This window comes from Osmerus eperlanus, chromosome 19 (assembly GCF_963692335.1).
Source record: "Osmerus eperlanus chromosome 19, fOsmEpe2.1, whole genome shotgun sequence".
Taxonomy (NCBI): Eukaryota; Metazoa; Chordata; class Actinopteri; order Osmeriformes; family Osmeridae; genus Osmerus; species Osmerus eperlanus.
This window is the reverse complement of record NC_085036.1, coordinates 9,849,312-9,875,152: the sequence shown is the minus strand read 5'-3', so window position 1 is coordinate 9,875,152 and position 25,841 is coordinate 9,849,312. Positions and strand designations below refer to the sequence as shown.

Here is a 25,841-nt window from a genome sequence, read left to right as displayed (position 1 = left end):
TGCACTGAGGGATCAGGCTGTTAGGACGACCGTGGTTAGGAGTAGTTGCTACAGGCCTACACTGTACATATTCAATGACAACAAATATTACAACACAGACCTTACAAACACTAGAATATTCTTGGTATCTGAAAAAAAAACTTTTAGTAATATCTGTTTGTGGTCAACCAACTTTGCACAGTTCAGAGGAGCAGTTATAGCATGAAGTGACCTAATTTAGCCAGCAGAGGGCTCTCCTGTTAAAACCAGCAGCAGTCGTATGACGTAGGTGGCTGTACGTACATTGTTTTTTGCTCACGCTCAGGTCGTCTGTGCTGGTTAAAATGTGTTAGATTGAAAACATTAAACAGTGCGACAAAAACGCGTTGAGTAAGAGATGAGAAACAGGTTATAAATAGTTGTATTTATTATAATCCTCTGAACAGGGTTCAGTACACGTGACTTGCATTGCTGAGGTTGAGAACACAATACCAACAGAAATCATAAACAAATCAAAACAAACAAAACAGTTAAATAATCTGTTAGGTGTAAACAGTCTGTTGTTCCATTATTGGTCATCAGCAGCATCATTACCATCATGACATTGGTCGATCTGCACACAAGACATATGGGCCATGCTGGACACAGTGCAAATAGGCGGATTGTGGCTTAATTAAAACATGGTACATACTAAACATATAAAATGGCCTTCAGGCTATGCCACAGTGACTATGTCACCCCCTTCTTACCCTAAACCCATTTGTCAGAGGTTAGACACACTTCTTGTAGGTAGGCTATTGCACACAGAACAGTCGAAAGCCAAACAGACCAAGAATCTAATATGAACTCATCCGACGGAAACACAAATGGGAAACAGAGAAAGAACACACATAAAGCATGACAACTATTGCTATTCTGCTATTTGTGACAGCTTCACAACTGTATTACAAAAGACTTGACCAAGGGTAGCACTAATCTGGATATAAATCACCATACTAATCCTTCAAATCCACCACTAGGGACACCCATCCACATGCTATAGCTACTCATTTGTTTTAAATGGGGCTTTTTTTCGGCAACCATAGGATGCTATTTACCATCTAGTGCATTAGACATCTGTGTAACGTTCTGATGGAATGTTCATCTAGGTTGAGGGAGAGTAGGTTCCCGTATAAATATAAAATGTCATGGCCACAAGGAGAGATATTGTTGAGAGGCCCCTGGTTGCCCTGTCCCCTTAGTACTACAAGTACAGTAGGTATCAGGGAAGGAAGTACATCATCATTCTGCTAAGCTCACTAATTCAATATATTGTATTTCATTCCACAAAATCTTCATGCAACATCGAGTTGCTGACAACTTATACCTTCAAGCAGCACTCCTCACGTCAATATACAAAAATAAAATAAAAGATAAATGAAAAGCAATAAACATACATCAAATGTGTGCATATGTACATTTCTTTACAGCATAGAATACTTACTGTACAATCATTGATTATATACTCACACTATTATATGCATTATAATGAGGATTACTAAGTAGCATAGTCTAAAGTTTACTTGAAAAGAATATATGCGATGCCTCGTGACACAGAAAACGTTCTCTACAGCATGTTAGAGTGTGAGCGTGATACTGTGTTCAAGTGTATATGCTTGTCTTTGTATCTTTGTATGTGTGTGTATATGTGTGTGTGTGTGTGTGTGTATGCGTGTGTGTGGAGGGCATACGGTATATGTGTGTGTGTGTGTGTGTGTGTATGCGTGTGTGTGGAGGGCATACGGTATATGTGCAAATAATGTGCATCGAAGCAAAAGGAACAAAGACCATTCCAGTGCAGAGGCACACAAACTGCCTAGCCAGCATTTCAAGTATCTAGCAAAAGTTTTGACAACACACGTCTGTCATCCTGCAACAATGCAAGTAAAAAAGAAAATCAATTTCCGAGCTCAATTTAGTCAAACTAAACGGTCATATAACAAGCAGAAACAAGCAGTACAAGGTTCTGTGTCAAATGACACTAGGTACATGGACCACACTTTCTACCACAGAGTTGGCTATTGCACTTACGTCAAAGAAAATACTCACTCCAGAAGTTCTCCCTGCATGGTATTGTCTTCCTGTATGTCCAAAAAAGACTCTACCACATCAGAAAACAAAGTTTCAGAGGAACCTTGCTATTTCCTCGTTCAGAGCTTGACAAGTTCTCCAAATCAACAGATGCTCTGAGCGGCAGAACAAAAGGGACTTCCTGGTCCTCCACATCCTCTGCTGCTGAGATCTGAGATATAGCGTGTGTGGTCGCAGTGAGTCGACGTCTTCAAGGACACTTACAGTACATCCATGTATAATTGACGATTGATGGGCAGCTGTCAGGCAAAGTGGGGTTTGGATGGCCAGGGGTGGCGGAGATGGGGGTGAGGGGTGGGGGCGGGGTGAGGTAGGGGTAAGGGGGTGAAGATCCTGGAGTGGCTACGTCCCTGACGATAGGAGCACCAGTCCTATAGAGCCTCTGGCTGTTTGTCCCTGGGGTGCTCATCAGAGACCTCTGTCCAGTTATGCGGAACCAGTTTGACAATGATGATCCAGGTAGCCAAACAGAGAGAGAAATAGAGAGAGAGAGAGAGAGAGAGAGAGAGAGAGAGAGACAGACAGAAATCCAGACCAATCCCAATTCTGTGGGCCTCTGTCTCCATCCAGTTTACAACCCAGCCATGTTTGAACCTTCCTGTCAGGTCAATATAGGGCTTTCCCCTCGAATAAGGTCCACTGCAAGTGTAGCAGTCATGGGCAGTGCCTAACAGTCCTGGAGAATCCTGGACCGGATCATCTGCAGCTGATCTCTGACCCCTGTGGCTACTGACACAGGCTTGGTATTAGTATACTGGATGTTTGTTAAGAGTAGTGTGCATTCCCACTGTATTTCTATCTTTGATAAAGAAGGTGACACATTAATCGAAATAATATACCTGTAAACTAGATTTGGATAAATTAGAACAACTGTTGGGAACAGATTGAGAAATTAACATTTGTGGTGGTCTTCACTATGTTTCCCTTTATACAAACATTTTACCATCAAAAGAGATCTGCAAAATGTAGCAAATTCGGTTCCCACATCAAATCCACAAAACTCCTCTAATTATCTAAGCTATTGAGTACAGTTGAAACAGTTGTACTGTAATAATGATACAGCACCGATTTGAATGCATGTATGTGTGTAGGTGTACATGGACGTAATATGTATCCATACTTGTGTATGTTCACGTGTGTGTGTGTGTGTGTGTGTTAGCGTGTGTGTTTGTGTGAATCTGTGTGTGTTTGAGTGTGCCTATGCACTGGGCATAGACTGCAGCATTCTTATCGCATGGACTTGACTTTGTAGCGCAGGACCAGGTAGGTAGCCAGCCGTAGGACAAGGAAGAACACTCCCAGGACCATGAAGTCCACGTACAGCTTTGCGCCCTCCACGTCCAGCAGCTGCAGCACCTCTTCTGGCTTCTGGAACTTACACACCAGCCCCGGGCACTCCAGCTCACTCCGGTTCATCCCATATATGGACAGGATCACGCCCTCAAAGCCATACCTGCATGAGACAGGGATAGAGGAGAGATTACCCAGGGGGAATATACTTTATAAAACATGCGCAAGTCTTGTCATCATGAGTTGGGTTGCCAGACGTCCGCCCAAAACCCAAGAACGTCCACACACGACCCCTCTGGTCAGCCGGCACACTGACCCACCTGACATACAACCCCTCTGGTCAGCCGGCACACTGACCCACCTGATATACAACCCCTCTGGTCAGCCGGTGTGTGTTCTTCCACACTGACCCACCTGACATACAAGCCCCTCTGGTCAGCCGGCACACTGACCCACCTGACATATGACACGTAGGAGCTCCACTGGAGGTACTTTGGGATGGTGTCGAAATTGACAAAGAAACCGGAGAAGAGCAGCACAGGGATGGCTGTGACCGGACCCACAAAGGTGGCCACCTGCAGGGAGGTGGAGGCTGCCCCGATGAGCAGACCCAGGGACTGGGCCACCAGGGCCGTGGAGGTGCACAAGGCCATGAACAGCACATAGCGAACCAGCTCGGGAGGCTGGTTGGTCATCCAGTATACTATACTGCAGTACATCATGGGGCAGATCACCTGGGCGAGGGAAGGAAGTGGGGGAAAGAAAGAAAGAAAGAAAGGGATTTTTGCCTGATGCTAATTAAAGCAAGCAAATCATTTTGCAGAATGCAGTGGCACTGCCGTAGTTTACCTGGAATGGTATGTCAGCCATTGTTTTCGCCAGGTAGTAGGCCTTGAGACTGTACCAGTAGTTGAGATGTTCCCTCAGAAACACTGACATCTCCAAAGGAACTGCGGGACATGAACAACATATGAGGCAGCATCGTTCACGCACCAATAACATGCCACCTACACAAAAACTCCTCTGACACACACATACACATGCACACACACACACACACACACATGTGTGACTTACAGGTGAGGACGGTGGGCATTAGGGCTGCAAACATGAGGAAGAGCATGGAGAAGAAGAGGAAACCAGTGTTGTTGAAGACCTTGCTGGCGTCGTTCCCGATGTTGAGATAGAGCAGGCCAATCAGTACCCCGATACACAGGTGGGACATCACTCTCAGGTGGGTCAACACCTGCGAACACACGAAAACACACACACATCAGAATCACTATTCTGACAAGGACACACATCAGGATCGCTATTCTCATCATCACAACCCTCATTTCATTTCCCACTATGATCGCTCAGATTATGTGCGTTTACCACGTCTCTGCATATAGTAATGAAGGTTCTTTTGAACAGAATGCAGAATTGTGTCAGAGTACTGGTGGCGAAGGTGTGCTTCTCGATCGTTCCTGTTTCCTGTGGGCAGAGTGAAGAAACAGGAAGACTAGTTGGAACGCGATACTCAAACATCTCAAATGGTTTCGATCTCAAGCCAGGAATCCTGAGGGGACACTGAATATTTACAACAACAGGAGGTTCCACTCACGCTGTGACTGTGGGAGTGACAGGAGGAGGCGGGGTCGTTCTTGTCTCTGGAGTTCTTCTTGCCCTCCTCAGAGCAGAGCCCTCCCTGCACCGCCTCAAACAGAACCGGGTTCAAATCCCCGTACTCCCCCGAGGCTACCTCGATGACTGGGAACAAAGCACAGGGGATGTGACGCACGCAAGCGCCCACACACACACACACACACACACACACATCCCCCCCCCCCACGCACGCAGGACTCACTGAAGTCTGCAGGGTTGTGGTAGGTGGGACAGTGAAGGCCCAGGTTCTTCAGGTAAGGGATGAGGTAAGGGACAGTACCCTTGTATATGCACTGGCCCTGACTGAGGATGTAGAGCTGGAGGAGAGGAGGCGCAAACACACAAGTTACCCCCACTGCAACACTGTCTCTGAATGACACTACACGTGCGAATGCCTGACCTATCCAATGGGCTCTATGTGAGGTCTGCATGTAAGTTACCTCACACAACAACAACAACAACAGTATAGACCTTTTCAGTGCACAGCAGCAGTGAGCCGGTGTTAGTTACCTTGTCAAACATCTCAAAGAGCTTAGCGCTGGGCTGGTGAATGGTGCAAATGATGGTCCGTCCTCCCAGAGCTAGTGACTTCATGAGGGACACCACCTGGAAGCAGGACGCGCTGTCCAGGCCACTGAGACGGGACAGCGCGCAGACAGACACATGGCATTAGCATAAGCTGCGTATGGTATGTACCGCCTGTAGGCTAGCTCAATAGTAGAGGAGGCTCAGTGCACAAGGGTCGGGGCCGTTTTCCTGGGTGTCGACGCGTACCTGGTGGGCTCATCGAAGAACATGACCGGAGGGTTGTTGACCAGCTCCAGAGCTATGGCCAGTCTCTTACACTGCCCACCGGACAGAGAGATGGTGCGTGTCTGGGCGCATTCCTGCAGCCCCAGAGCTGTCAGGATCTCATTTACCTGTAGCACACACACAGGCACGCACACACACACACACACACAGGCACGCACACAGAGCCGTGCATAGACAGACAGATAGGCCAGGCAGATTAGATAGAAGGCAACTGGCAACTGGCCAACATCTTCCTGGCATAAAGATGAATAAGGTATACTCACAAGCTCCTTCTTCACCTGCATGCTCTCATTCAGCTTCAGATTGACGGAGACCTATGAGAGGACAAAAGCCTTTGAGCTCTGGAATTACCTCACCGTGTTCACTAACTCAATCATAACTTTGGACGAGGAAGCGCCCCGGGCCGGAGGAACGTGGAGAGGTCTGAGGGAGCGTACCATCATGGCCTCCCTGGCAGTGAGGTGTGGCAGCAGCATGTCGTCCTGCATGATGTAGCAGGACATCTTCCGGAAGGTACGCAGGTCCCTGGGCCGCCCGTTCACCAGGATCTGCCCCTTCATGCCTGTCTCTCTGTCCGCAAACGGAGGAAAGTCAGCGTCAACGGGACCACTCGTACCCCAGCCCCCGCGTCTTAGCTGCACCCGGCCCCTTGCCTCACCTGTACCCAGCCAGGATGTTCATCAAAGTGGACTTCCCAGCCCCAGAGGGGCCCATGATCCCAATGAGCTCTCTGTTGCAGAATCTCCCAGACAGACATTTGAGCAGAGCTTTGTAACCTGGGGAGGAGAAAACAATGTACAAAATGCAGTAGCCTTTCATAATGATGAACAGCAACTACACTATCTTGAATCACACATATTTCATAATTATTGAATTACATTGAGCTTATTTTATGGGACCTATTTCCTGTATCTCTGTGGTATAAAAACCAATTTACAGGCAAGGAACTAGGATGTGAAAAATGAAAAGAAAGAAGTCTAGGGGGGGATGGAAAAGAAAGAAAGGAGACACATTAGGGAGAGAAAGGAGGAATTAGACAGAAGAGTGCCACAGACAAGGATAGGGAGAGTAAGATTGAAAGGAGGATAGAGAGATGAGACACCAGATCAATAAAGAGACAGGAATATAAAATCTCCTTAGCGCTCTACTACAGTTCAGTAAAACAGCAGCAGTAAGCAGAACAATCTATCTGATAACGGTTTACGCTCCTGATACAGCTTGCTGGAACATTCTCAGGTTCGACTTTTCTCTCACAGAATACTATCTACAGTTCCTGGAAATACACAATCCAGCACATGTGGGAAATGCATGAACAGCATGCCCTCTCCTCAGCGTGTTACTAAGCTACTATAGCTGATGGTGCTAAGCTATTGCAGCCAGTTAGGATAGTACTCTCTCGCTCCTCCAGACAGGAAGCAGCGATGCTTCTGTCTCAGGATGTGTAAAAAGACCTCTCAAAGAGTCGGCCCCTCCCCATTTATAGACCATTAGTGGACTAGACTTAATGGCTGCCAATCCATAGCCACCCAGCCTCCTGCCCTCCTCCCCTGCAGTATATCACATCCATTAGAGAGACCCCAGTCAGACATCTGAGCTGCCGCCCGTCAGCGAAACAGCCCTCCACCTCGCCGTGCGTCGCATACTGATGACTCGGGCCCACGCTCCTATCCCCCGGACCTCTGCTGTCGCATACTGACGACCTGCCACAGAACAGTCTGTCTGTGTCACATAGACCCGAGAGAGGTAAGGCTCGGAAACTTTGATTTATGTTACAGACTGTGAGAGCGCGAGCCCGCTCGCACACACCTGAACACACACAGCACAGAGAGGCAAAACGTCTTCTGACTGTGGGGTACGTAGGCTCCAACTCTCTCTGGGACAGAGCCGATTAGAGTGCACCCCAACGGTCCTCGAATCGTGTTCTGTCAGACACAGTACTATCCATCAGAGAGAGGCAACCTTAGGCTATAGGTTTCTCTAAAGATGTCAGTCCCGAAGACATGAGATCGAGCGCCCTCTACTAGCTGACGTTCTGCAGCGTCCTGTCCAGACAGGAGAGCCAGAGGGGGCGGGAGGGGAAGGACCTGACGGCAGCGGCCCGTCCACCTGCAGACAGAGCTGCAAGAGAGGAGCCACTCGGAGCTCAGCGGAGAGCTCCGCCCCCGCTCCCCAGCTTCAAATGACTCACACACGCACAAGCACACACACAGGCAGGCAGGCAGGCGCAGGCAGGCACACACACACACACACACACTGACAAGCACAACAACATACACGTACAAACACACACTTGCACACCCGAACACACACGCAGAAAACACACACAGACACACACTCTTTCTCCTCCTCCTCTCCTTGTTACGTCACCCAGCTATATCCCCGAGGAGGGCTATGCCCTCTACATGAAACCAGGCTGGAATGACCTCATCATAACAGACATAAATGGCTGTCCAAGGAATGAGCCTATAAAAAGAGATAGGGAGAGGGGCTTACCCACACCCGACCCTGACCTCCCCACGCCCTGCCATCCTTCCACCCTGACACCACACCTTCCAGAGTCCTCTAATCAAGGCAGCCTCTCCCTATGGCTTCTCCCTGCATCCAGCGCTCCAAGCTGAAGCTTCCAGTTTTATGTTCTGGAGATGACAGGATATCGTGGCCCCCTCACCCCCTCCCCACATCTCTCTTTTGTATATCTTTAGAATAATTACAGGGTATGAAATCCCCCCCAGGAGTGCAATGCTCAGCTCTGCGCCAAATGCACTGCTTCTGAGGTTTTGATTGTGCACAGGAAAAAAGACTTTTCTGTTCTGATCCTGGCTTCTCTGAGGAAGAAGGAACCAGCTACTTCTTTAAGACGGCTACATCAAGCCAAGCAGCGGTATCCTCGATCGTTTGGCTAAATTGAAGTGACAGGCCGTGGCTTCTGAGACTCCAGTGTCCTTATGGGTACGTGTGTGTGTCTGTGTGTTGGCGTGTGTGCGGGTGTGTGTGTGTCTACGTGTCTGTTCTCAGTGAGAGGCATTAAAGGGTTAACTAGGGCTCATGCTGTGAAGGTGACCTATGCTGTTACAGTAGCGCCGAGGGGGGCTCACAAAGATCCTAAATAGAATCTGAATCCTTGAGCGAAATGACTGAGCTCTGACAGATCTCCCCCCCCCCCCGTATGAAACACTTGGCTGACTGACTGAAAACCCTGAGAAAAACCTGGCTGACAACAAACAGGGACCGAAACAGACTACCCGTTGGATGACCAAACAGTAAGTATAATCCAGGAGTTGATTTCATGGCGACTGCTGAGGTAACGTTATGTTATGTATTTGTATTTTTTGTAATATTTGTATTTTTGTATTTTTGTATTTTTATATTGGAATTTACGGCAACTTATATTTTATTTTATTGTATATTTAATTCTATTCTAATCCCACTTAGTACTGCTAGTTTATGTACCCTTAGTATAGATAGTCCACATATTTACATTTTAGGTATATGTTTATTGTATGCACCTTCCTGCCAAAGCAAATTCCTTGTCTGTGCAAACTTTCATGGCGAATAAATCCCATTCTGATTCTGATTCTGGGGTTATCTTTCAGTCCGTGAACATAGGAGTTGATCTATTGATCCAACCCGGCAGGATCCAGATATCTCTTGTCGGCTCAGTTTCCCAGACTGATCGCCTGACTGCATTGCTGGTCTTGGCCATAAACATCTCCCTCTCTACAACGAACCTCAGTACTGCATCAGATAACACACCAGATAGAATCGTGACTCAATTGTCTCCCGTGCTTCACATATATGCTGTAGGGTAACTAAGCGCATCATTTTGGCTCGGTCCCACCCTCCAGCCCCTCCCTTGCTACAAACAGCGGCAGAGAGACACGGTTCAGAAGGTGGTTTCGGTTCAGTGACACATAGGAATGACCAGACTCCTCACAACGAGCCCGTGAAGAGACTCCTTGATAAGGACAGGGGTTTAACTGTCATTCAACTTTCATGAGCAGATGATCAATCGTTGGACGGTCTGCCATAGCCTAGTCCCACGGAGAGAGGGGTGGAGGGCAGAGTGCAGTGTGCCAGCCCGCTAGTGTGAATTATTTACTCTGTCTAAACTCTGCTGAGCGCAGCACTGCTCTGCAACCGCAGCCTGCTCCAATGTGGAAGTGTGTGAGGGGCATATGTACATGTATGTTTGTGTGAGTGTTTGGGTGTGTGTATTTGTGTGTGTGTGTGTGTGTGTGTGTGTGTGAATCAGAGAGAGAAGGAGAGAGAGCCAGGCAGAGGATGAGATGTGGGGGCTAAAGGGAGCATCGTGCTTGGCGCCGGTTCACCCTTGTTTTCTGAGCGGTGTGTGCACTACCTCTCCTCCGCCAGCAGGGGCCCTCGCGGATGGTGTAGGACAGCTCGGTGAACTCCAGGTCCACGGCAGAGCGACGAGGGAGGTGGGAGAATCTCTGGGCGTCGGTGATGTGGTTCTCCACCTTTTTCAAGTGGATGATCAGAGGGCCCTCCTGCGGTGCCCCCCCATGGTGCTTGGTTTCTTCCATGGGGATGCTCACGGCGACCTGCTCCAGCGCCCTCTCAGCCATACCAACAGACTGGAAAAGGGGAGACATGACATATTGTAATTATGTGTGTGGTGGTGAATGATTGTTTTTCTGCTTGTTAGCTAGCATTACAGCTAGTTAACTATCATCATAAGAGCGTTAAGAGCATAACATGATTTGAGTTAACTTTTTACCTCAATCAAAAACATTTTTGGTTTGTGAATACAACAAGCTATACCCACACATTGTTCTCAATGTCCATCTGCAAGAGCCATATAGCTGCTCATTGCAGCAAGGTGTGAAATAGAATTTTGATTAACTGACCAACTGCACACATCATAAAGCAATGGGGTGATTGATGAGGGGAATATTGATTGATTTCCTTCGAGCAGATCTGTGTGGTGGTGGATGTTGTTGTTGCGCCTGCAGCGGTGAGTCAGAGTGCTGTTGGAGAGATGGCAGACATGCTCCTGGAGGTAAGCTGGGGGGTGATAGGATTACAGATATGCTATGGACCGACTGCATGAGGGGAATGCGATTCCGCGTGTGAGGATTGGAGATCTGGTTACAGCAGGGCAGCAGAGCCATAGTGCTGATTCACACTAAACCGCTGCTACAGTAGAGATTCCTCCCCATACAGTGCTCCCCTGCTCCCCCGCCCTCCCCCACTACTCCCATACTCCCCAGGTCTTCTCTCTCCCTCCCCCCTGCTCCCCACTTCTCCTCCCCCCCCCCCCCCAGTTCTGTAAATCTTCCACATACTCACCCCTACCCACTCCTACACCTTCTCTACCTAACTACCCCGCACACTTGACAACACCTCTCCCCCTCACCTCTGATGCCTACTTCATTTCTCCCACTCCCTGTTCCCTCACCTCTACAACACAGACCACACCTCCACAAGGAGGACACATGCAACTCCCATGCAGGCTCCCATACCTGCATCCTTAATCACGACAGACAGACACTCACATTCCAGTGCCTAGGAGCTCAGAGTCGGGGAAAACAGAAGTCTGTGGCCTCAACCTTTTCCCATGCACCTCATAGCCTATCAAATCTAACCTTCTCCTTTGATTCGATCCTGTTGTGACTCATTCTCATTCTGGGGCTTTGTTTCTGTTGTAGGGCAGGAGATGCATTCTGAGAGGCTGGGCTGCTCCACCTATAGTACTAGGATGAATCACTCTTTAGCCTCTTTCTCTCTCTCTCTCTATCTTTCCTTTTCTTTCTTTCTTTCTTTCTTTCTTTCTCTCTCTCTCTCTCTCTCTCTCTCTCTCTCTCTCTCTCTCTCTCTTCTCTCTCTCTCTCTCTCTCTCTCTCTCTCTCTCTCTCTCTCTCTCTCTCTCTATGAGACCAGCTCTAGACATCTTAATTCATCTACAAAACTGCTTATCAAAAATCTAATGAAAGTGATTCAATGCTGGTTGGAAAGGATGAAAACACAATTTCCAGCCATCGATGAGTGGGTATCATTTGCCAGACATTAGAGGTAGGCCAAACTGTCATAAAAAGTGCAAATGTTTTTCGCTTCAGTGAGATTTGCAGTGAAACCTCTATAGTCACCTCTATGTCATATTCTACGTCCCTGACACCTTCCAGAATGTTCACAAACAGGATGACCCGTAGCACACAGGAACTTTCATCTAAACCATGTATCATGGCACACAAGGGTGAAGGTCAAAGAGTTAATGAACCAGGTTAACAACCCTACCTACTACCCTCACTCTTCCTACGTCATAAAGTGCAGACTTATGAAGACAGCTCCACTGCCCTGTTTGCAGGAAGGCATGTGTGGCAAAGATCAAGCCCCCAGCACATTCTAAAGCGAGAAAGAGGAGGGAAAACCGTCTATCTATTGATTGACTACCATTAGAGAATTGCCATTAGCACAAAGCTAAGCTGCACAGGACCCTGTCAGAATGTAATCGTCTCTCTCTCTCTCCCTTCTCTCTCTCTCTCTTTCAGACTGATGAGGGCCACCATGTTTGCTTGCAAGCATATGCAGCAGGAGCATGCAGAGGTTATGAGGAGTAGCTACAATAGCCATGTCTTAGACGAGTTATCTGTTGTTTGAGAGGCACCTATCACCTGTTACTTTGTCGCCCAGGAGGCTGCGAAACTATTACAAGCTATGATCTTTTTGGAGCACATGCTTCGGTGAGCTCTTTCAATAACAACACTGCACGGTAGCTGAATGTGACCAGTGTGGCTTCATGAGCATCCTCTCATCATGGAAGTGGGTGGAGAAGAGGAAGGGGTAGATGAGACAAGATATTGACCCATGACATCATACATGTGAACTGCAGTTTCTGAAATACTTGACGTTGTACTTGACATAGACTGCACACACACACACCCACATCGACACACGCACACACACACACACACACACACACACACACACACACACACACACAGTGCATCCACATAGTTTACGATAGGTTATGTATAATGGACTAGGTCAACATACTTATTCTTGCTAGTTGAAAGGACCGATAGCTAGAACCTCGTTCCTCTTTTCTTGGGATCTGTGATCAGTTCATTCCTCAACAAACAACAGCACAATCCAGCAACAGGAGCTGGTCCTCACAGTCCCGTACCAGGCAAAATGGTCACTGTGCGCCGGTGTCTATCGGATCGTTTCGGATGTGATGGAGGAAACCGAGTTCTCCTCCAGAATATCTCTTGGTGCACGGTACATCGTCCCGCATCAAAACAGCAACTTAAAATCCCTCCGGCACTGTATCCTCAGCTACAAACCGTGATTACTGAGTTGAATTATTCTCAAATGCTGCATCCGCGCGAGTCAGTAAGGAGTTCGATTTCTGACAGTCGTGGTCCTTTGATGAATATAACGTCCTGGACATCTAGCAGGCTACTCACACGTATTCCCAGTGATAGATTGGTTTCCTACACGGTCGTTTCTCCACATCCTCTGTATGGCGTGCTGCAGTAGCTCAATAGCACGCAGTAGCGTTATCTAAACCGGTCAGTGCATCTCTGGCACGCCCGCCAGTCTGAGGTACAGGGCGTTACTGTCAGGTTTTTTGAGAAGATAGTCCGCAGGAGGCCCGTGTCGGATTTATTAAGGGACAAGGTGATACGTTTCGTCTCCAAGCGCTGTCGTTATGTTGGCCTAATGTCTTTATTCCAGATTACATAGCCTACAACTGTAAATTGAGATAGTTTCAGGACTATGCTACATTACATTCGTTTAAGAACATTGTAATACTTACCACAGGAAAAAGTACAGGATCATTAAAATCCTTAAAAATTGTAGAATTAAAGATGTTTCATTCTGAAAGGGACACTATTTTAGGGTAGCCTTTAAAACCTCTAATGATTTCCTGTCATGGCACACTATCATCGCCCACATCTGTCCATCATGTTTTACACATAGATTATGAACATAATATAAGTCACACTAGGTAAAATCCTTCTCTGATTAGCAATTAGGTAAACAATGGAAACTCATGAACTCAAACGCGCGGTCTCTTTAAAGACCGCACCTGCGCATCTGCCTGGTACTGGTGCTGATGGTGCAGTGCCCGGGTTATTTTCGGTGAAACACTTGGGGTTACTTGCGTTCAAATAACGCCCTACATCCCTCGCAAGGGGAAACCATAACAAATGTGTCCAATGTTTTTCCTTACAACGAATAAAGAATTTACACGGCGCACATAGGGTATAGCCTATCTGCCAGGGTCTTTATTTTAGACGCCTTTATTGATTGAAACGAATTCTTGTCCTGCATTGTAATACAAACAGGGATCATTTTCAGTTTCAAGAATCAAAGAATTGTAAAATATGTTGTTGAATGTATGGGCATAAGCGCAATAGGAATAGAATAACCGCAGTAATAACTAAAGGCTAAAATTGAAGTTTGAAACATTTATGGGAATAAATTATTTGGAATGAAATTAACAGTATTTTTGGAATCAGGCGTTATTTCAATTTGCTCAGGTATATGCGGACTTCTAAACTAGTGTCTTACAAGTTAAATGTACAGCACACAAGCTTACTATATTTGATCTGTGCCGTGCTTATGCATACAGGTATGTGTCGCACTACGTGTGACAGACTGGAAAAGATACTGTGCTACAGGGACACCGTGTGGATAGTATAAGTATTTCAGTGTGGTCTGCCATTGCATTTTATTGCAGCCCACTTGAAGAGTGAGAAAAGTCTGATATATATGCTTCATATAATAATATTGATAAAGGTGCAACCTCGCAAACTATTGATTGGCAAACTCTTAACACGTTAGCTTAATGCTTCTGAAACCCAAAGAGAAATGTAATAAGGAAATAAATGTCAGAAATAAATTCTCTATAATGTTTAGCGGGAGTCTGAGACGTGGTCGTGCACCTCTAAGCTATTGTTTGCGTTTAAAGTACTTTATTTTAATTTTATTTGCATTCTCATTACTCACACCACACAATAAGGGACACAAGGTCAGGGAGCCATGGTAGATCATTACTCACCTACATGTACCTGTCCTCAATGATCTATGTTACATCAAAGGTATTCCAACATACTTCTCTTTATTCCCAATACAGTAAATATTGGTACAGTTTTCTCTCTGTGGGGCAAGAACAAACACAAGTTATTTTAGGCTGAACTTTTGAAAGAGCCTGGAGAGAAAGATTTAGCTGAGCTATTGAAAAATAACCTTGGTAACCTGGGATTGGAATGTGGTCATAAACCGGGGTTAGGTAGAGTATAAGTAGTGCTCACCAGAGGGAGAAGGTCTGAACTGAAAGAGTGAACAGGATGGCTGTGCGAAGGACAACTCTACTGTCTGTGGCTTTTTTCTTGTTACTATCTACTTTCACACAAGGAGGTGAGTCAATACTACTTGCATGTTTAGGCCTAGAGTACTTATTGGCCATACTTTATACAAACTGTCAATTAAAGTGGAATATATTGCCTGAAACTTTCCTTCTGCCTCATTTCCTGGGTGTTGCTGCGTAGGTCCATCCTCACTCCCCATCAGACTGTCTGTGGAGAACGCTCAGTCCAATGAGGCAGCCTCGTCCTACTCTGTTTCTATGGTAGAGGGGGGTGTCCTGCTGGGAGCTCTGAGGAGGCTGCAGAACACAGGCCAAGACTTCAAGTAGAAAACCAATACTGTTTATTTGTGATGAGTACTATTGGTGAAAGCAGCCAGAGAGCTGACTCACAAGCATGCCTGTCTTGATAGGTTCACAGTGACGGACGACCCAGACTTCGGCCTTCTCCTGGAGAGTGTGAATGGAGTGGCTGGCAATGAGGCTAAACAGACCTACTGGGAACTTTTGTCTGAATCCTCAGGCAAGGAGACCAGGTTGGATGCTGGTGAGGATATCCTTCCTGTGCTTGTGTGTGTATTGGGCTTGATTGTCTTGAAATTATTCACTTCCCCGTTTTTTCCCCCCCCTCAGGAATTGGCTGCTACAAGCCCAAAGCAAATGAGCACATTATCCTGAGACTCAACACTTGGTCTGAATACTGAAGATGGAGTCTGTAGTTACTGATTAAACACGTTTATTACGAAACATCAGAACATGCAAAATAAACCAGTTTTTATTGTGGAAGAACATTTGACTTTGAACTCACTTGTTATACACCTGTAAATGTATCTCACATGACAGTCACACATTTCAACAATTCATGGAAAAATAACGATTCACTGTACAAACACAAATAATTCCACAATGTTTTTAGTTTACACAATACTCTCTAATACACTCAAATACACTCTAGATCGGAAATACAAACACTTAAATACTGTTCAGATGACCCTGGTATCTGACCTGCAGCAGCCAGACCACCTCTCTCCGATGCTGTATCGGAGTATCTCTCTGATGCTGTGTCTATCAGGGCTGGTAACCAGATTAAGGTCTCGGCTTTCCAACACGCTCATTCTAGGACAGATTGAAAGAGACTTAATCCCCACGGACACTGCCTACAGAGTATTGATACACTCCATCTCTCTGTCTATACATGTACACATCCACACAAGAGACTAGAGGATACATACACAAGGGCTGCTATAAACACATATTTGTCTCCACTGTGTGCCTTGTCTTTAGTCCTTAACAAAAAAAGGCCTTTGAGGCTCGCTTGAACATGGTTGGCCTTTCACACAGGGGAGATAAGGAAATAAGACGGTGCTTTTAGCCCCGGAGTTTACCACAGTAGGAGGTACAAGTCAGGTCCACAAATGTGTGTCTCAAGGTTCATCCTTCCACCCACCCTTCCCTGGACCAAGTCACACACGGGATGAATCAGGAGTGATGCAATGAGGATTCCTAGATGTACATGTGCCAGAGATTTATCCTCTCCACCCTTTAGCCTGCAGATGCTGTAAGATAAAACCACAACAAGAGAGTCTGTTACATAGTATTTAACGTTTAGTGTAATACAAAACATTTATTGAAATTAATCCTGACAACTAATGAGTTAATGAGTCAGTGGTTAACTAATGATTGAACGCTCACCACATGCAATGGAGCAGTCACACTGACAGGTGTCACAGCGGGTGAACCAGCCATTCCAGCCCGACTCCTTCTTACTGCAGTTGTCGATGCGGCTGCAGCCATGTTTGGGAGGGCCTACGTAGGACTTGGACGGACAGCTGGAGGAGCAGAACCCATCTATGTCCCTCTCGTTGACATCTATACTGCCCCGCCGACACACCCCTGAGCCCCAGAGAGATGAGGAGGGACAGGAGAAAGAGAGACAGAAACACAGAGAGAGAGAGAGAGAGAGAGAGAGAGAGAGAGAGAGAGAGAGACAGAGAGAGAGAGAGAGGGAGAAACAGAAGAAGCTCCTGAACAGACTGTTCTCTGGTGGATTGCGTGTGAGACTGTGTGAGACCCGTCTACTCACTGAGACAGAAGGGCTTGGGGGTCCAGCGGCCGTTTGACTGGCAGGCTCGGGCCGGGTCGCCCACCAGAAGGAAGCCGGCGCGACAGGAGTACCTCACTACAGAGCCCACCCACCAGTCGTTCCCAAACACCGCGCCATTGAAGTCCACATCTGGCCTTCCACAGTTGACTGTCCCACAGGGCAGGACCAACACCACAGAGCAAGGGGGAAAACAGCGACAGCAGATTGCACGACTTGAAAAAGGGCAGAAACGTACACAAAGGAAGCCACAGAACGAGATCAATAGCGCTGTTAGTCACTGTCAGGCTGACCTCTGCAGAGAGATTTGTAGCCGAACCAACAGCAGTCAGAGTCTCCACAGCGGTCTCTCTTCAGCTCTTGGTGTCTCCCATGACACCCCCCGAGACACAGGGGGGCCATGCCCGACCAGTAGGTGTCATTCACAGGCTCCGGCAGTGGAGTCTCCTCGGTCCCACCTGAACCACCAGGGCCTGATCAGAGTCAACATCTCCAGTAATCACGTCAATCAACCTTCCCCACGCATCAATGACAGGGAAGAACCATCAGTTAGTCACTCCTAGTGATAAGCAATATTGTTTTCCTTACCGCTCCCTTCCTCTTCTTGTATCAGCTCAGGCAGCTGTGTGGACACCCCGAGAGAGGACCCAAGCAGCAGCAGCAGCAGCGCCCACAGCCTCATGGCGGCCAGGCCTCGGTCGCGTAGTGCAGCCGTCGTCTTTCAAACGAGACACCTCATTAGCCTCCCTCCTAAACCACGACGTGCCTCCCTGGAAAGCATGCACTGTAGTCCTCAGCTGCGTTCAAGCTGCCCTGCTGCAGTGTGGGGCAGCAGTGCTGCAGTAGGAATGGTGATTACACTAAGCTCTGGAGCCTGGCTAATCCCTTAAACACAGATTAAACCAACCATCCACTACCAAGAGATATCATTCCGAGTTGGCATGGAGCTTTGGCAATGGTAAACAGGGAGGAGGATAAATCTGTTTTTGATGGGTGATGATACTTTCATTGTGCAGCGTAAATAGTGCTTGACTTTTGGAAGCCCTTACACCCTGGCGTGTCAATCATTTGTCTAGAATATCTAGAAATCTATTTCTGTCCAGCAGCTTGTGAACGTCTGGCAGTCTATCACTGGAGACGGATGGATGGCAGGTCCAGTAAGTGGATTACATTTTACGCCAAAATGACTCATTCAATCCAACCCTCTCTTTAACACCCATGCGTGCCTACACACAAACACAAGCTTGCGTTCTCACAGACAGCTAATCAATGGTTATGATCAAACAGGCAGACCAAGTTCCAGTGAATGCCTGTAGTCTGGAAATGTGTCAGTGGATACAAAACAAAAAGCAAAGACGGTTACAAAACAAAATCAATTTATTGAGCAAAATAATAATATTTATAATAATAATAAAAAGAATCTCACAAATCTCTGCTAATCGTGACGTAATTCAGTCAGTCAGTTATTACATAATTGGAAAACAATATCCATTATAAATAACACGCTCAGTCTCAACAGAAAGTCCAGCTCCTGGGAGAGCAGCATATCTCTCCGAGTCTGTTCACTCAGAGCAGCACACTTCAAACTCTCTACGGACCGTTCGGAAGTGAAAGACTGCTCCTGGGTGTAATGATAACAATTTCATCTGCCGCCTTCTGTTTTCAGTTCAAGGTCCTGTGAGACCACCCAGGCTCTGTGAGGCAGCCTAGGAGCAGCGAGGCTGGAGGATCCTACCAAAACAGCCTCTTCTCCCGATCCGGATGCTGTCGCTCTGCTCATACTCACACAAGGGAGAAACTGTCCTGGGAAGGCCCAGGTGTGTGTGTGTGTGTGCGTGTGTGTTAGCTGTCACACCACCTGCATGCCCAGCTGCTGAGCAGTATCCTGCAGCTGCTGCATCACGGAGCCCTCCCCAGAGTCAGGTGAGCTACTCGTCAGCACATAGAACATGCTCTCTCCCTGCTGACTCATCCCGGCAACAGTTTGTCCCCCCTCCTCCTCCCCCTCCCCCTCCTCCTCCAACAGCACCCCTCGCAGCTCCACCTCCATCTCCCTGGGCGTGCCTGCCCTGGCCTCGTCCTCCTCCTCCTCCTCCCCGGGCTCCAGCCCCTCGGCCTGGGCAGAGTCCTCGCCCTCCTCCCCCTCCCGGCTCTCCTGCCTCTCCCTCATCAGCTGCTCCGTCAGCTCCACGCTCTCGTAGCGGATGAGCTGCAGGCGCATGAAGCCGTCCTCGTGCTCCTTGTACCTGAGGCGGGGAGAGAGGGACACGCCGACGAGGGCTCCCGTGAGCTGGGCGGTGACCCACGGAGCTATAAGGGAGTCCCAAGTCACACGGTGGGGGCAGTGTGGCCCTGAGAGATGTTACCTGAATCGGGGGTGTCCTGAGGGCCATTTGAACTGGTGCTTCTTGCGGAGGTGGGCTGTGAGGTTGTTGCCTCTGGTGAAGCACTGCTCACACACATGGCACTTGTAGCGTGCCATTAAATCTCCCTGGGTAGATAAGTGAATGCATAGATAGTAAAGACCTTTATGGAGTACATCACACAGTACACCCCCCCCCCCCCCCCCTCCCTTGTGTATGTGGACTAGGAGCGAATCTGTCTTCTCTCACCTCGTGCACTTTTTTGTAGTGGGCCTTGATGGAGTGGAGGGAGCGGGTGGTGTAGTCACAGCTGGTGAAGTCACAGCGGTAGGCGGGCTCGGTGCTGTGGGTGTCCAGGTGTTTGCGCAGGTCAATCAGGTTCTTACAGCTGAAGGACAGAGACAGAGAGAGAGACAGAGAGAGAGACCGAGAGAGAGAGAGAGAGAGGCTGGTGAAAACCGCTTCCACAAGCTCAGAAACGCGGCTCAGCTCAGACGCGACTACTGTGCCGTACCTGTACTCGCAGTATTCACAGCTGTAGGGCTTCTCGTTGCTGTGGCGGAACTTAATGTGGTTGCGGAGAGACGAGGGCGATGGACAGGTCATTTCACACAACGGACACTTGTAGTGGTTCACTAAGGGAAGAAGTGAAGGGCAAAACAAAAACAATCATGGCGTTACACTGGAGGGGAACCCTGGGTAGGGTTACACGCTGCAGTCTGTGTCTGTAGAAGGTAACTGACCATGGTTCCTCATGTGTTCCCTCAGTAGTCTCTCTGTGGCAAAGCGTTTGGAGCAGTGGGAACACTGGAACCTCTGCCCTGCATGATCCCACACGAGGACAGAAAGCACAGGACGTGAAACGAGGCGACAGGAACTTCCGCACAGAGGCGAAAGGAAGCTACGGTAACGTCACCCTCGACGCCAACCCAAGTCTCCGCATCTCACCCTCGTAGGCGGTCTGGCGTCGGATGTGGTCGAAGAACTTGGTGTTGTTGGCGAACATGCCTCCACAGGCAGGGCAGGCCACCACCTTCTCCTGGGTGTGGCTGCGCAGGTGCTCGCGCAGCTTGAAACGCCCTTTGAACGTGGCCCCGCAGTCTGAAGGCCAGATCATACAGACAGGGCCTGAGTGAGGGGCACCGGGCTGTTCCTCCACTCCTTATATGCAAGTCAAGCGCCCCTCCGCTCATTACAAAACGCTACGGACATCTCTTTTCCCTCACCTTTCCAGCCACAGCGCACCAAACAGTCCTTATCTCCCGGGGGCACGTCGATGCACAGGCTATGCATCTCCACGTGGCGATAGAACCATTCTGGATTCACTTGGGACGGTTGCTGTTTACACCAGAGAAAAAGATAATTTCCAGGTCTAGTTAGTGGACCACATCCAGTAACAAGATGTGTGGGATGGGCCCCCCATGTGCCTGGTCAATACAGATGTTACATTCCTTGACTCTGACCACCAAAATACAGAATACTTTCTATGTGCAGTTTTGTATGACACCTTGGAGAAAGGCGTCTGCTAAACGGATAGCATGTACATGTACCTCACATTGCTCCCATTGGCAAATGAAGTTGTCCGTAATGTCAGGGACGATGTTGCGGTTCTGGTAGCCTATGGCGCAGGCCCCGTGGCTGGGCTGGGCCTTGAGCACCCTCATCCCCCACTGCTTCAGCTTAGTGTGGTAACAGTGGAAGTAAACATGGCGGAACAACTCATCTTCATTCTCCACAGAGCAGAAGCCGCAATCTCGCCATAGACAATTGTGTCCGTCTGCAAAGAATACCGAGATTTTAGGGAGTACCCATATAGTATAGCACTGCTTAACTTTTTTTATGGTTTATTGATCATTTAGCACATATCAGAGGTTCGAATTTTTCGGTTTTGTGTATATCTCTCCCTAAACACAGTCCCCTTTGCCTTCTCGTACAGGCCCCTACTCACAACTCTACTCTTACCTAGTGGGTAACTGTCACCGTCCGGTATGCTTAACGCCTTGAGGTGACACTCCACATGCTTGCAGAAGTCCTCCATCCGATCCAACGACTCTTCACAGGAGCCCCACTCACACCCCAGTTCCAGCGGTGCGTCATCTTTCCTCGACCGTTTACTTGAAGGCATCTCACACTATGAGTTGATGAGCAAACTAACAACCATCAATCACTGCAAAGCACAGCAGTCTCGAGAATGGTAACTAGCTTTGTGAAAACATTAACCAAAAATGTTTGCTGCTGTCACTTCACATTAGCTAGCTAGTCTACCTACAGCAACAGCTAGCTAACTGACCTGTGTGACCAGCTATTAGATAACTCGTGACTAAACCTTTCATTTACAAGGTAATACCGGTGCTTAGATTAACCAAACTGGTTACATATACAAGATTAAAAACAAAAACAGACGTTCAAACAAGCCAGTGTTTTAGCTCGTTTGCTACTGAGCTCCAGTCCTGTGAAATAACACATCGAATGTCAGTAACCAATAGCCATTCCCAAAATGTAGCCGCTGTTACGTTTTAGCCAATCGCGTATTGAGATTTGATGGACGCGCGCTGTACGGCAGAAATATTTGTCCCCGTTACCAATAGAAGTACCATGAGAATAGCAACATGGTTCCGGACAGATACGTCTTTTTATTCGACTCTTTATATCTGGCGTAATTGACATATACAATTAATCAACGTTTGTCTAATGGGTTTTTTTGTACGTAAAAAAGAAAAGAAAAAAAATGTAAACGTTTGCACTGAGCTCTTTATTTTGTCCATTCCATACCAAGAGCAGACACAATAACGTTTTACAATTCTTGCCTTTCTGCACCAAGCAGACTATTTCAGTGTCAAATCACATAAGAGAGCTTCACATAAGAAAGCTTCCCAAAACATTAGTATTGAGAACATATTATTTATACATTTCATATGAGCATGTCCATACATATAAATCTCAAGAATTAACCAAATGTCAAAACAACAATGTAGGAAACTTCCACCTATCCCTTCAACTTACTCTACTTAGGCTTCCTTAGTAACTAACTCCCACACCAGATAGTATTAACTACTATTCCCAATGAAACCTGTGCCAAAAAGTATTTGTATTCAATATAGACTTCGGACGGGATGGGCATGGACCTCTCTATTCCTTTACATTGGTTTGATTGCCTTTCAGTGCTTCATCCACAACTGCAAAATGTTACATTCAAGATACTGATTCTTGATTTGATCTATTGCAGTGACCCGGCAGTATCCTCTGTCCATCATCCTGTTTACTTGACTGGGAAGAAGAGGAGAAAGTACCCCTCTAAAGTCTTGTTGTAAATGGACCAGTCTCAAAAGTTGTAAAGGAGAGGTGAAGCAATAATCGAAGAATCAGTCAGGTAGCATACGAGATGAGTGTTCCAGTACTGACATCACTGTAGTCTCTCAGCCTTGTCTCTCTAGACATCATAGAAGAGTCGCACCAGATGGTAGCGGATTCCAAAAGCCACCACACTCCCAAACACCTGTGCAAGACAATAATAAATAGGTCATGTTCGGTTATAAAATGTGCCAATGTTAAGACAGACATTTTCAAAGTAACTTCCAATTTGAATGAGCTTGTACCTGTATGAGTAGCATGATGGTTGTGAGGTTTCTCTCGTGAGTAGGTCCTATAAACTTAAGCACTAGATTAATTAAAGTCATGTTGTTACACTCCACAAATTCGTCATCTTCTTCCTGCCCCCTCTGTACCTCCAGCAACTGCAGCATCTCTGCCACCTGGTGGACACACAATGTATTACTAACACATAACATTATCACACATATTAATATCAAGTCACAAATGTAATGGTTTACCTTTAGTATTAGGTCTCCTAATTTGGAGAGGTCCTTCCTTTTGAATTTGGAGTAGCTCATTCCTAATTTCCCTGTGTCTGGGTTTAGTCTTTATCGGTCAGACAGATGGAGGATAAAAGTACAACCAGGTTTAAGAATACAAAGTCTAATCTGGGAGGTTGAACGCGCGTCAAGAAGAGAGAACATGAAGGAAGAGAGTACTTTCGAACACCAACGTTACCTGGGGAGACGGTGCCTGGGGCAGGGGACAATGTGGAAAAGCTGTGGCAGTGAGTAGACAAAGTTGACCACCTGAGGGATGAAGAACAGCAGCATGGTTTTGCTGAAATGGCCCAGGATGCCCACCACAGCAAACGTCATCCCAGCGAAGTAGCAGAACGTGTCGCCCACAAACACAGACGAGGGGTACCTGCGATAGGATGCGATCAAGGTTGAACTGTAGTTTCAGAGGAAAGACTTCACGGGTTGGGTTTGGCAAAGCTGACAATATGCTTTGTAGGTCTGAAACTTTTTAACTTACCAATTATGGTAGAAAAGTGCTAAAGTGGTGAAGAAGAACGGCAGCATGAAGTACAAGGAGAAGACATGGTCGTCCTGGTAGTCTCCTGTGTTAGGGGAACAGTGGCAAGAGCAGGTCAAGACGCACTGTAATACCACAACTTTATACAGCACTTTGATCAGCATTGGTTGTTTTTAAATGGGTTTGATACATAAATAGACTTGACCATCACATATACAGTAGTCAACCTTGGTTGTGTACACAGTAGACAGATAAAGAAACCAAAATGTGTTAGAAGGTTCATAATGACAACAGCCCCTCACCGCCCAGCTCCAGAAGGTTGAAGATGATGATGGAGCCGGATATGAAGAGAGCTTGTCCTGACTCGATACCGTTGATACCCGCCAGGATGTTGATAGCGTTCGTACAGAACACTGCCAGCATTCCCATGTAGACGTAGTAAAGAATCCCTACACAGACAAAAAAGTAGCATTCAAAACATGTTGCTAGAACATGGAGGAACACTGTATACTGCCCGTGTGATACAGTACAACACATTGATAGCCCCCATATCATAGCACTCACCCAGATCCAAGTGCATCCCCAGCAGGACTCTGAAGGGCTTGGGCACCACGATGACTGTGTTGCCAAAGTTGGTGAAGTAGACCATGAGCAGAGGCAGGGAGGCCATGGTGGGGAGCAGGAGCTTATGCCTCCAGCGCAGGTTCAGTACGTCATCAGCAAAGCCCAGGAAAATCATACAACAGATGGCCAACAGGGCACCAATCAGCTGGACAAACTGATGAAGACAGAAGGAATAAATATCAACAAAATGATTGGAGGCACTGTTTTCTGAGAAGCTCAAATGCTTTGGGATAGTAAAAGATGGGGTGGCTCTTCCTGTTTTCACCTCATCATGTGGGAAGCCCATACACTGCTCTCCCACAAAGCAGCTGAGAAAAGGCACCGGGATGAAACAGAACAGGATGATGAGGAACACCGTCCCACTGATGACGCCTTGAGACTCTGGACTGCAAAAGGGATGAGGGGAGAAAGAGAGAGAAATGTATTTAGAAGAACACTCACTCCTTGTGTTCCGTCTACAATTAAGCGGGACGACGGCAATACTCACATTTCCTTTTTAGAAGTTTTGTTCAGGTCCATACCATACAACCTTGCTGCGATGAAATGATCTTTGAAGGCTGGAATGAGTTTGATTGTGGCCATACACCCAAGTGCAGACATACAACAGTTGATGATAATTGGGAGGACGGGAATTGGTGACATTGTAAACCAGGTAATATTATACTACAAGTTCGACGGCAATCTGCTATATAGTAGCAGGGTAGACGACTAATATGTGAAGAATACAGCGAGCTAGCATAAACCTTGCAACAATTGTATAGCCTAGGCCGACGAACATTTGTAGACTACACTAGTAGGGCGGCATAGAACAAAGCATACCGAGCCATATAAACATGCCGATGCATATGTCACCAATTGAGTCGTAAGTAATATGCGTCTATAACTCATGGCTAACGATAATCCATATACGGTAACTACAAAAGTGCAAACTCGCTACGTATATAGGCGACTTGTCCTTGTTTCTAGACGAACATTGTTGTTCGTTGAACAAATTCCACGTCTGCTTCCGCAAATTCCATATGGGCTGCGTTCAAGGGCAAGTCAAGCGTTGCACACTGTACCTAACCTGAAACCGCGCAAGAACCATACAGTATGGTAGGAACTAACGTTTATCGATAGTCTCTGAAAATAACCGGTGACATTTTCGGCTCTGATATTTCAATTTGTGACAACAACGGAGAGAATTCTCCCAAATGATGCACATTGTTGC

The 25,841-nt window shown here is 47.2% G+C and overlaps 4 protein-coding genes across 5 annotated transcripts; all 4 read right to left on the bottom strand.

The window, feature by feature from the left end:
• Positions 1 to 1,058: 1,058 nt before the first annotated feature.
• abcg4a (ATP-binding cassette, sub-family G (WHITE), member 4a) lies at positions 1,059 to 13,925 on the bottom strand. The gene is made up of 14 exons (XM_062485130.1): positions 12,874 to 13,925; positions 10,217 to 10,454; positions 6,518 to 6,635; positions 6,297 to 6,429; positions 6,123 to 6,173; positions 5,821 to 5,966; positions 5,557 to 5,680; positions 5,249 to 5,363; positions 5,006 to 5,151; positions 4,777 to 4,875; positions 4,477 to 4,645; positions 4,249 to 4,349; positions 3,856 to 4,133; positions 1,059 to 3,562 (listed from the first exon to the last, which is right to left on the bottom strand). The coding sequence occupies exons 2-14, from the start codon at positions 10,443 to 10,445 to the stop codon at positions 3,337 to 3,339; spliced, it is 1,935 nt and encodes a 644-aa protein (XP_062341114.1). The 5' UTR covers positions 10,446 to 10,454; positions 12,874 to 13,925; the 3' UTR covers positions 1,059 to 3,336.
• A 2,014-nt stretch (positions 13,926 to 15,939) lies between these two features.
• Positions 15,940 to 18,129, bottom strand: si:ch211-117m20.4 (CUB and sushi domain-containing protein 3). 2 transcript variants are annotated; one of them, XM_062485131.1, is made up of 5 exons: positions 17,883 to 18,129; positions 17,588 to 17,767; positions 17,277 to 17,444; positions 16,886 to 17,086; positions 15,940 to 16,749 (listed from the first exon to the last, which is right to left on the bottom strand). In XM_062485131.1, exons 1-5 carry the CDS (start codon positions 17,974 to 17,976, stop codon positions 16,736 to 16,738), a joined length of 657 nt encoding a protein of 218 aa, XP_062341115.1. In that variant the 5' UTR covers positions 17,977 to 18,129; the 3' UTR covers positions 15,940 to 16,735. The 2 variants fall into 2 exon arrangements, with proteins under 2 accessions (XP_062341115.1, XP_062341116.1); XM_062485132.1 differs by having other exon boundaries at positions 17,588 to 17,752; positions 17,883 to 18,128.
• Positions 18,130 to 18,653: 524 nt separating this feature from the next.
• Positions 18,654 to 22,187, bottom strand: hinfp (histone H4 transcription factor). Its single transcript, XM_062485297.1, has 9 exons — positions 21,620 to 22,187; positions 21,208 to 21,434; positions 20,884 to 20,995; positions 20,606 to 20,758; positions 20,401 to 20,478; positions 20,172 to 20,292; positions 19,907 to 20,045; positions 19,661 to 19,785; positions 18,654 to 19,540 (listed from the first exon to the last, which is right to left on the bottom strand). Exons 1-9 carry the CDS (start codon positions 21,780 to 21,782, stop codon positions 19,144 to 19,146), a joined length of 1,515 nt encoding a protein of 504 aa, XP_062341281.1. The 5' UTR covers positions 21,783 to 22,187; the 3' UTR covers positions 18,654 to 19,143.
• A 195-nt stretch (positions 22,188 to 22,382) lies between these two features.
• dpagt1 (dolichyl-phosphate (UDP-N-acetylglucosamine) N-acetylglucosaminephosphotransferase 1 (GlcNAc-1-P transferase)) lies at positions 22,383 to 25,752 on the bottom strand. Its single transcript, XM_062485227.1, has 9 exons — positions 25,119 to 25,752; positions 24,897 to 25,017; positions 24,572 to 24,785; positions 24,310 to 24,456; positions 24,008 to 24,092; positions 23,708 to 23,896; positions 23,488 to 23,575; positions 23,254 to 23,409; positions 22,383 to 23,153 (listed from the first exon to the last, which is right to left on the bottom strand). Exons 1-9 carry the CDS (start codon positions 25,271 to 25,273, stop codon positions 23,088 to 23,090), a joined length of 1,221 nt encoding a protein of 406 aa, XP_062341211.1. The 5' UTR covers positions 25,274 to 25,752; the 3' UTR covers positions 22,383 to 23,087.
• Between the last annotated feature and the right edge of the window lie 89 nt (positions 25,753 to 25,841).